Here is a 10,678-nt window from a genome sequence, read left to right as displayed (position 1 = left end):
ATTGTGTTTGTGGATTGTGTATGTTGACGTGTCTCTGCCCCTGTCCCAGACCTGGGCCTGTTCTCCACTAAGACGCTGGTGGATTGTGTTTGATTGTGTTTGTGGATTGTGTATGTTGACGTGTCTCTGCCCCTGTCCCAGACCTGGGCCTGTTCTCCACTAAGACGCTGGTGGAGGTGTTTGTGGATTGTGTTTGTGGATTGTGTATGTTGACGTGTCTGCTCCCTGTCCCAGACCTGGGCCTGTTCTCCACTAAGACCCTGGTGGATTGTGTTTGTGGATTGTGTTTGATTGTGTTTGTGGATTGTGTATGTTGACGTCTCTGCCCCTGTCCCAGACCTGGGCCTGTTCTCCACTAAGACGCTGGTGGAGGCGAACCCGGACCACCTGGTGGAGGTGCGCACGCAGCTGGCCCAGCCCACGGATGAGAACTGGGACCTGGCCGGGACCCGCAAGATGTGGCGCTGCGAGAGCAGCCGCTCGCTCACCACCATCGCCAAATACGCGCAGTACCAGGCCTCGTCCTTCCAGGAGTCCCTGAGGGTCAGTACCCACAACGCCCTGGGTCCCGCCCTGCCCCTGAGTCTCTCCCACAACGCCCTGCTCTGCGTCTCTACGCCCCGCCCCTGAGTCTCTCCCACAATGCCCTGCTCTGCGTCTCTGCGCCCCGCCCCTGAGTCTCTCCCACAATGCCCTGCTCTGCATCTCTATGCCCCGCCCCTGTGTCTGTCTCCCACAATGCCCTGCTCTGCGCCCCGCCCCTTAGTCTGTATCCCACAATGCCCTGCTGTGTCTCTGCGCCCCGCCCCTTAGTCTGTATCCCACAATGCCCTGCTCTGCGTCTCTGCGCCCCGCCCCTGAGTCTCTCCCACAATGCCCTGCTCTGCATCTCTATGCCCCGCCCCTGTGTCTGTCTCCCACAATGCCCTGCTCTGCGTCTGCGCCCTGCCCCTTAGTCTGTATCCCACAATGCCCTGCTCTGCGTCTGCGCCCTGCCCCTTAGTCTGTATCCCACAATGCCCTGCTCTGCGTCTCTGCGCCCCGCCCCTGAGTCTCTCCCACAATGCCCTGGGCCCTGAGTCTGTGTCTCCCACAATGCCGTTCTCTGCCTCTGTGTGACTCACCCCTGAGTCTGCACCGTGGAAAAGAGGCCCTGTATTCTGAACCGTGTGTCTTCGTGTTAAAGGTCCTATATTGTGGAATATGACATTTCCCTTGCTATGTGGATTATAAAGGAGTTGTAGGTGTTCTAACACTTAATGTATCAAAACGGTGAGTTTGGACATGTAAAACTGGATGGAGATTATTTTTGGTACTTAGAACCACAGAAACGCCTTCTTACGGACACCTAAAATAAAACACTGGGAAGGTGTAAAATATAGAATCTGTGTCCTTCCCTCCCAGGAGGAGAACGAGAAGAAGGGGCAGAAGGAGCTTTCGGACACGGAGTCCACGTCCTCAGAGAAGTGAGTGCTCTCCGCTAGCGGGGGAAAAAGCGTAAGGAGGAAGAGAAGAGGGGGATGGGAGGATGAAAATGATGTTTACACACAGGAATGTCATGTCAAAGTATTCTGGATTCAGCAGAGGCAGTCTGTACCACAGAGAACCTTATCACTGACTGCTTTTTATAGATTAGTCTTGATCAGGAATGAATACTGTACGCAATAATAGCAAGGATGTGGTGAATGTGTGAGGCCTGTCAGCCAGGCCGTAGTGCAGAGCTACCCAACTCCACGTCCTGAGGGCCGCAGTGTCTGCAGGTATTCGCTCCTACAGTGCGCTACTTCACCTGATTTCACTCCTGACTTCACCTGCTTGGTGCAGATAATACGCGAGTTAGTGAAATCAGGTGGTGTAGCGCAGGGCTGAAGCAAATGCCTGCGGAGTTGAGTGGCGCTGTCCTAGTGTATCGGCCCACCGGTGACTGAATTTGCTCGAAGTTCGCTGACTTGAATAGTTACTCCTATCCCCCAGCTGTCGTTCTAACATTAATCAGTTATATAGCAGCTGTGCTGTGACTGTGATCCGGTCAGGGGGTGGGCGGCCGGCTGACACTGGCGTTAGGGAGGGATACTTCTCGCACAGCGTGGACCTTACGCACCTGACGTTCCCTCTGGTCTCTCCGCCGTCTCTCATTCCTCCTCTAGCTTGAGAAGAAGAAAGGGTCCCTTCAAGCACATCAAGTTTGGGACCAACATCGACCTGTCGGACGAGAGGAAGTGAGTGCTGCCCGGCTTTGTTTTCTGGAGTCGTTGGGTGGATGGACAGGGGTCTCGTTCGTAAGCGGTTTCTGCAGGCCTGGTGTTTATCGCTGTAACCAGTGTTCACGGGTCATCCCGAGCAGATCCAAATGCAAGGGGGTCTCAGAAACACTGCTGTTCGTGCTGCATGCGGCCTGTAGCGCACGCAGCCCTGCCCGTTGCTGAGCCTCTCTGCGGTCCCGCAGGTGGAAGCTGCAGCTGCACGAGCTCAGTAAGCTCCCGGCCTTCTCCAGGGTGGTGTCTGCAGGGAACCTGCTGAGTCACGTGGGCCACACCATCCTGGGCATGAACACCGTGCAGCTCTACATGAAGGTCCCGGGGAGCCGCACGCCAGGTCAGCGCTGTGACGCCGCATACGTGTGCACCTACACGCATACGTGTGCACCTACAGGCATACGTGTGCACCTACACGCATACGTGTGCACCTACACGCACATACGTGTGCACCTACACGCATACACGCACATACGTGTACACCTACACGCATACACACGCATACGTGTACACCTACACACATACACGCGCATACGTGTGCACCTACACGCATACACGCACATACGTGTGCACCTACACGCATACACGCACATACGCGTACACCTACACACATACACGCGCATACGTGTGCACCTACACGCATACACGCACATACGTGTGCACCTACACGCATACACGCACATACGTGTGCACCTACACGCATACACGCACATACGTGTACACCTACACGCATACACGCACATACGTGTGCACCTACACGCATACACGCACATACGTGTGCACCTACACACATACACGCACATACGTGTGCACCTACACACATGAACCCAGAGCCCCTCATCACACGCATGCGTGTGCACCTACACACATACACGCACATATGTGTGCACCTACACACATGAACCCAGAGCCCCTCACCACACACATACGTGTGCCCCTACACACATGCACACACAGCTCTGCGACACACGCGTGTGTGTACCTACACACGCGCACACACAGCTCCTGTTGGCTCGTGCGTGCGTGTGTAGACTCGTGGCTCGTTAATTCTGTACACAGCTTTCAGAAAAACAAGCCCATTCGCTACACATACTCACCTGAGAGCGCAGTCTACAGAGAACACCTCATCTCTTGTCTTCAGCGCTACTCAATCTATTTTGGGACACTTAATATTAGGCTGAAGTCAGTTGGGACGAGGTGTCTTGTGTTGTATATAGATTCACGTCCCCGAGCTAATTATCCTGTTGAAAGAGCAGCTCTGGAGGCTGATGTCATCTCTCTCTCTCTCTTTTTCTCTTTGTTTAACAACCGCTGTATTTTTAGGTCACCAAGAAAACAACAACTTCTGTTCTGTCAACATCAACATCGGGCCCGGGGACTGCGAGTGGTTTGCTGTGCCTGAGCCTTACTGGGGCCTCATGAACGATTTCTGTGAAAAGTATGTCACCGTCTTTTTACAAACATGTTTCCACCATGTGAATGGGCACTTTTGATACATGTAAACCTGAGATGGGCAGCCTGTAGCCTAGTGGTTAAGGTACATGACTGGGGCAGCCTGTAGCGTAGTGGCTAAGGTACATGACTGGGGCAGCCTGTAGCGTAGTGGTTAAGGTACATGACTGGGGCAGCCTGTAGCGTAGTGGCTAAGGTACATGACTGGGGCAGCCTGTAGCCTAGTGGTTAAGGTACATGACTGGGGCAGCCTGTAGCGTAGTGGTTAAGGTACATGACTGGGGCAGCCTGTAGCCTAGTGGTTAAGGTACATGACTGGGGCAGCCTGTAGCCTAGTGGTTAAGGTACATGACTGGGGCAGCCTGTAGCGTAGTGGTTAAGGTACATGACTGGGGCAGCCTGTAGCGTAGTGGCTAAGGTACATGACTGGGGAAGTCTGTAGCGTAGTGGCTAAGGTACATGTCTGGGACCAGGAATTGTGGTTCAAACCCCGGGGTAGACACGATATGATCTTTCCCCCTATTTCGATGCAGACTAAGAACACACCTTTTCAAACTGTACTTTAGTCCTCCCTCCTGATTTCCCCCACCTCCCCTTTCTGATATCCCTATCCCTCTTGTCTAACCCCCCCATATAGGCACTTATGATGACTATATGTTTAGAACAGCACTTCCTATGTATTTTCCTAGTTATGGATGTGATGCTTTGACTTGTGGAAGAACCTATGCACTTGTAAGTCGCTTTGGACTAAAAGCGTCTGCCGAATGACTAAAATGTAAATGCAAATATAACGATAATTCAAATGAGATTGAAATGGCGATCCTGGTTTCCCGCCGGTGCCTTGATCGTTCCCCCTGTGTCCCATCTTTCTCTCCCAGGAATAATATAAACTTCCTCATGGGCTCGTGGTGGCCCAACCTGGAGGACCTGTACGAGGCCAACGTGCCGGTGTACCGGTTCATCCAGCGGCCGGGGGACCTGGTGTGGCTGAACACGGGCACGGTGCACTGGGTGCAGGCCATCGGCTGGTGCAACAACATCGCCTGGAACGTTGGGCCGCTCACGGGTACGCTCGCCGGCAGCGGTGTGACCGCGGTGTGACCAGCGGTGTGACCGCGGTGTGACCGCGGTGTGACAGCGGTGTGACCGCGGTGTGACCGCGGTGTGACCGCGGTGTGACAGCGGTGTGACCGCGGTGTGACCGCGGTGTGACCGCGGTGTGACAGCGGTGTGACCGCGGTGTGACCGCGGTGTGACCGCGGACTCCCCGGTGTCCTTACGGCAGCCGCTGACTGTCTGTGGGCTCTGTGAAAAGCGCCTTGAAGCCCAGGGAAGTCGAGTTTCTACCGGCGCAGCCGCGTTGCGCAGTTTGGAGCCAGAGACGGCGCAGTCGGGAAGCTGATGTGGCTCCTCCACTGAGCGTGAGGGAGAGAGGGAGAGGTAGAGAGAGAGGGAGAGAGAGAGGAGAGAGGGAGAGGGAGAGGGAGGGGGAGGGGGAGAGGGAGAGGGAGAGGGAGGGGGAGAGGGAGAGGGAGGGGGAGAGGGAGAGGGAGGGGGGAGGGGGAGGGGGAGGGGGAGGGGGGGAGGGGGCTGGACTCAGTGACATGTGATAGAACTGCTAGCCCCTGGCAGCACCCTAACCGAAATGGGAAAGTACCTTTAAGGGCTGGCCCTTTAAGAGCGCGCGCACCCATTAAACTCGAGAGACTTAAAGAAAATCGGCACATGTAGGGGCACATTAGATGAAGATAAAAAAAACACGGACTGCATCTCCATTTTTCTGTACTTTGTATTTTGACCACAATTACACCGTTGACTGTGAATGACCGCCGCAGTGGTGCTAGTGAGCCCCGTCTCTCCACGCTCTCAGCAGGACCAGGACATGAGCTCCAAAATAATAATAAGCCCAGTTTTGGCCACTTGGGCTGGGTAACACACGGCTTGTGCTCCAGCTGCAGCCTACATGAACCGAACGGTCCGGGTTTTTATTCTTCCCAGTTAATAATATTTAACCCATTTGAAGAGTAGTTTTTTTGGAATGTTTTTTTTTGGCCCTGGTTTTATTTTCTCCCATGTAATTAGTGCTACTGATTGGCCAGACTGTCTTCAGGGATGCCTCCCAGGGAAAAAAGGGATGGTGGAAAACCAGCAATTACTGATCCAAAACAGCGTGACGCTGCTACAAATATCTCGGCAATGATATGAAATATCCAAGACCAAATCTTCTGGAGATGGTGTCGACATTTTAACCCAACTTTAGTGAAAATTTAAACCATTTTAAAATGTAGGTTTTTTTCAGATTTCAAGTTTATCATCACTCACAGCTCTGTTGCCTTTCATTTTGGGGGTCAATATATATGTAGCTGGTGATAAGTGATATAAGAACTGTTGTGGAACTCTGATTAGTTCCCTTTCTCTGCGATCACGGCCTTACCTCGGTCCACAGCAAGCACACCTGCAGGACAGGAGGCATACAGCATGACATGAACATGTCTTCTACAGAACCGTACAATTTCACTACGTCCTTCAGTAATGGAGATGGGGCAAGTCAGAGGAATGGAGTCACAGGAATTCATGCAAACATTGTTAGCCCATATCTCCCAGATTAATCATTCCAGATGAGTGTGATTTCAGTTCCCGGGGGTTTCTTATAAGGACAGAGCAGCATGCCGAATCCCATTCAAATCTGTGACGATGCGCTCCAAAAGTGTCGCTTTGGCATGGAATAATCCCGTAAAGAATTAACCCTTTCAGTCTTCAAGTGTAACTACCATTAAAAAAATCCCAAAAGTGCCATATGACGCAATTGACCTTTTCAACCAATCTAAATTACTGCTATAACTATTGTTTTGAGCCCCATATTAAAGCCGTACAAAACTCTCAACTGTCTCAATTTTCTCGACCAAAGCCCAAAACCCCTTTGGCATTTAGGTGGGGCCACTTAACGTTGGTCTTGGGACTGAACGGGTTAAAGGCGCCGTTGTGGGACACCTGTTCTACCCCATGTGTGATCTGTCCTAGACCGTGAACCTTGGCTGTGCCCCCCTCTCCCCCCCACAGCGTACCAGTACAAGCTGGCGGTGGAGCGGTACGAGTGGAACAAGCTGCAGAGTGTTAAATCCATCGTACCCATGATTCACCTGTCTTGGAACATGGCCAGGAACATCAAAGTTTCCGACCACAAGCTCTTCGAGATGATCAAGTGAGTTGACCGGGTTTTTTTTGTGTTTTTTTTTTTGATGGATCAATATTACCGTGCTGTGATGCGATCCTGTCCATCCATCTCACTTCTCGTAAGTGATTTTGACTGGTGCTGTCAGATGGTTGGTTGTTGTGGTTGCACTTGGCCGAGCCAATGTTCCTACAGTTCCCATTTTAATAACACTTATTTGTTAGGGTTGTGCAGCACTGCCTAAGGGAATGTCCCATCTGACTGGGCTTCTCAGTGTTAGTTCTCTGTGCACTGGCTGCTCTGTGTGGGATGCATCTGTGGGGTTTGATTGGACACTTGGAGGAGCTTGATTATAGACTACTGAGTCAAGTGCACTTCATCATTGCGGGTGAATATAAACTGTGTGTGTCTTTGTCCATGTGTGCGTGTGTGTGTGTGTCCCGTGTGTGTGCGCGTGTCCCGTGTGTGTCTGTCTGTGTCTGTCTGTGTCTGTGTGTGTCTGTGTCTCCGTGCGTGTCTGTATCTGCAGGTACTGCTTGTTGAGGACGCTGAAACAGTGTCAGGCGCTGAGAGAGGCTCTGATAGGTGCAGGGAAGGAGGTGGTTTGGCACGGGAGGACCAAGGATGAGCCCGCCCACTACTGCAGCATCTGTGAGGTCAGCCTAGGCCACGCCCGCCCTGCGCATGTCCACCAATCACACGCCCTTATAGCCCCAAACCCCTCTCCCTACAGACACCCTAACCCCTCTCCCTACAGACCCCTAACCCCCTCTCCCTACAGACCCCTAACCCCCTCTCCCTACAGACCCCTAACCCCCTCTCCCTACAGACCCCTAACCCCCTCTCCGTACAGACCCCTAACCCCTCTCCCTACAGACCCCTAACCCCTCTCCTACAGACCCCTAAACCCCCCTCCACTACAGACCCCTAACCCCTCCACTACAGACCCCTAACCCCTCCACTACAGACCCCTAACCCCCTCCTACAGACCCCTAACCCCTCTCCCTACAGACCCCTAACCCCTCTCCCTACAGTCCCCTACAGACCCCTAACCCCTCTCCTACAGACCCCTAACCCCTCTCCCTACAGACCCCTAACCCCTCTCCCTACAGTCCCCTACAGACCCCTAACCCCTCTCCCTACAGACCCCTAACCCCCTCTCCCTACAGACACCCTAACCCCTCTCCCTACAGACACCCTAACCCCTCTCCCTACAGACCCCTAACCCGTCCCCTACAGACCCCTAACCCGTGCCCCTCGCTCTGCCCCAGGTGGAGGTGTTCGACCTGCTCTTCGTGACGTGTGAGAGTAACTCGCGGAAGACGTACGTGGTGCACTGCCAGGACTGTGCGCGGCGGGGCAGCGCTGACCTGGGCAACTTCGTGGTGCTGGAGCAGTACAAAATGGAGGACCTGATGCAAGTGTATGACCAGTTCACATTAGTAAGTTGGACATAAGTAAGTTCTGGATTTTTGTTACTTTCCTTTTTTGGCGTAAAATGTTCAAAATCTTAAACTCAGGGGTCCAGCATTATATAATATTGCTTGTATTATTAATATTAAGTATTATTATAAATAGTATTATTCATTATCCTGTTAATTTAGGCTGAAACTGGAGATTCAGAATTGTGAAATGTTAATAATTCACTTGTTCATTAAACAAATGCCCCAATGTGAATTTGAAATGGTGGTAGTTCACGGTTTCGTAGCACAACTCGAGGGACACACCCGGAGCTATAAAGTATTCTAAAGGAATACAGGAAACGTATCATTCAACCCACAAAACGTTTTGTGACTGAACGTAATAGAGTAAAAGCCTAGTTTATCTGTGAAAATGTGTCTGAACATTTTGTCAGTCTGCTGATGTTCCTCTTCCCCTTTCTCCTTCCCACAGGCCCCTCCCTTGCCTTCGTCCTCGTCTTGACGTTTAACGGTTATCGTTCTGTGGACAGTACACACGGACTCAACAAACGGTTGTCGTTCTGTGGACAATACACGTGGACTAGACGAACGGTTATCGTTCTGCGGACAGTACACACGGACTAAACGAACACTTATCGTTCTGTGGACAGTACACACGGACTAAACGAACAGTTCTCGTTCTGTGGACAGTGCCCGTGGACTAAATGAAGCGTTTCTGATATTCAGGAAGTGACCCAGTTCTGCACCGCTGGTTTCTGTAGCGATCCCAATGAGGCTGCTGGCTGAAAGCTGTATGTCTATGCAACCTGCCAAGTGCGGAGTGTCAACCCTACTGGACCCTACCCCCCTACCCTGGACCCTACCCCCCTACCCTGGGCCCTACCCCCCTACCCTGGGCCCTACCCCCCTACCCCCCTACCCCCATACCCCCCTACCCCGGGCCCTACTCCCCTACCCCGGACTGCTGACAGCTGGCTTAGCTGTACTTCTATAGAAAAGAAAAAAGAAAAAGAAAAAAAAAAATATTGGAAAAAAATGTTTTGTGTATATTATGTCACAACTGGCTGGCAATGCCACACAGACTACTGACTTGAGAACTTTCTCTTTTTGTATTCTGTTTATGGGCTGATATACATGACTTTTTTCTCATTGAAGTTTTCTCCCTTAAATGAGTACTAGCTTAGCTGGTCTTTTGTATGGTAGATAGAAATTTTAAGTCTCTTTGGGCAGCAAAATCTAAAAAAAAAAAAACCCCACAAAAACCACAAAAAAATAATAATTTTGTAATGTGAAGAGTTCGGTGATATAATTTTTTACAGCTTTTATGTTTTATCCGTCTTGTTATTTTGAAACATGATGTTAATTTTTTTGTTCAGTTTATTAGGTAAAAAAAAGAGGAAAAAAGAGAAAAAAAACAGCCAAGTCACAAAGAAAATGGGTTGCACATAGACTAAGGAATAAACTATAATTTGTGATTTTTCTTTTGTTCTGTTTCTAATCTTGATGTAAATTTACACTATTTATGAATACATATTTATTGCTTGAAAATATTTGTGGATGGAATGCTGTTATTTTTTCCAGAGTACCTGCCATTAAATTTTAAGGAGTTTTGTCATTTTAAACACTACTCCCCTTACGTTTTCTATATATAAATAAAACTGCTTAGCAAGTATTGTACAGAAACCTACATTAAAAAATTGTTTTATTGTTTGAAGAATGTTCTGAGTTATTAAAATGAAGTGGTCATCTTTATTATGGAAATTATTACTCTGTTGTACTTGTAATGCTTTAAAAAACATTAAAGGTACAATAGGTCATTTCAGACTTGTAACGGTCTACAGCAGGGGTCGGCAACCCTGGTCATGGAGAGCCGCAGGGTGTGCTGGTTTTTGTTTTTGCCTTAATACCAGCAACTGATTCATACCCAAGAAACCAGGCGAGGCAAGTTAACTGTGTAATCGACTGCTTTAATCGATCAATTAAGTGCTGAGTAACGACAAAAGCTCTCCAGGATCAGGGTTGCTGACCCCCTGGTCTAGAGGAATTGCAGCAACAAATACCTTCAAACCACAAATCCCTCCCCTTTCTCTGAACGTGCTGACGTTGAATCTCCCCACGCCATTGGCTGTGGCAATTGGAACCAATTTTCAACCAATAAGCTTGAAGTATTCTACAGCTATACAATGTTTTGATACAGAGTGTCGGTCCGTCGACTGTATATTTTGAAACCTGAATTTAAAGACTATAAGCACAGGCAGAGGGGGTGAGTCAACATGTCAGTGAGCCTTTTTCCAATGATAGGAAGGGATTTACAATGGTCTTGTAACAATGTTCTAACACAAAAATCTTACCTATTGTACCTTTAAGCAGCTGGTTCT

General features: G+C 50.2%; 1 protein-coding gene across 6 annotated transcripts in view; it reads left to right on the top strand.

Moving 5' to 3' along the window:
• kdm6a (lysine (K)-specific demethylase 6A) overlaps window positions 1-10,052 on the top strand; it is an 89,607-nt gene extending 79,555 nt beyond the window's left edge. For 5 of the 6 annotated variants that reach the window (XM_061225481.1, XM_061225480.1, XM_061225479.1 and 2 more), the window contains 10 exons: window positions 338-543; window positions 1,405-1,466; window positions 2,148-2,219; window positions 2,447-2,595; window positions 3,579-3,693; window positions 4,586-4,773; window positions 6,768-6,909; window positions 7,409-7,535; window positions 8,151-8,321; window positions 8,773-10,052. In XM_061225481.1, coding sequence (XP_061081465.1) covers window positions 338-543; window positions 1,405-1,466; window positions 2,148-2,219; window positions 2,447-2,595; window positions 3,579-3,693; window positions 4,586-4,773; window positions 6,768-6,909; window positions 7,409-7,535; window positions 8,151-8,321; window positions 8,773-8,802 — 1,262 coding nt within the window. In that variant the 3' untranslated portion in view covers window positions 8,803-10,052. Of the gene's footprint in view, window positions 1-337; window positions 544-1,404; window positions 1,467-2,147; window positions 2,220-2,446; window positions 2,596-3,578; window positions 3,694-4,585; window positions 4,774-6,767; window positions 6,910-7,408; window positions 7,536-8,150; window positions 8,337-8,772 lie in introns of all 6 variants that reach the window. The other variant, XM_061225478.1, reaches the window with a different exon arrangement.
• The last annotated feature ends 626 nt before the right edge of the window (window positions 10,053-10,678 follow it).

This window comes from Conger conger, chromosome 17 (assembly GCF_963514075.1).
Source record: "Conger conger chromosome 17, fConCon1.1, whole genome shotgun sequence".
Classification (NCBI taxonomy): Eukaryota; Metazoa; Chordata; class Actinopteri; order Anguilliformes; family Congridae; genus Conger; species Conger conger.
The sequence above is the reverse complement of the archived record's forward strand: the minus strand, read 5'-3'. Positions and strand labels throughout refer to the sequence as shown.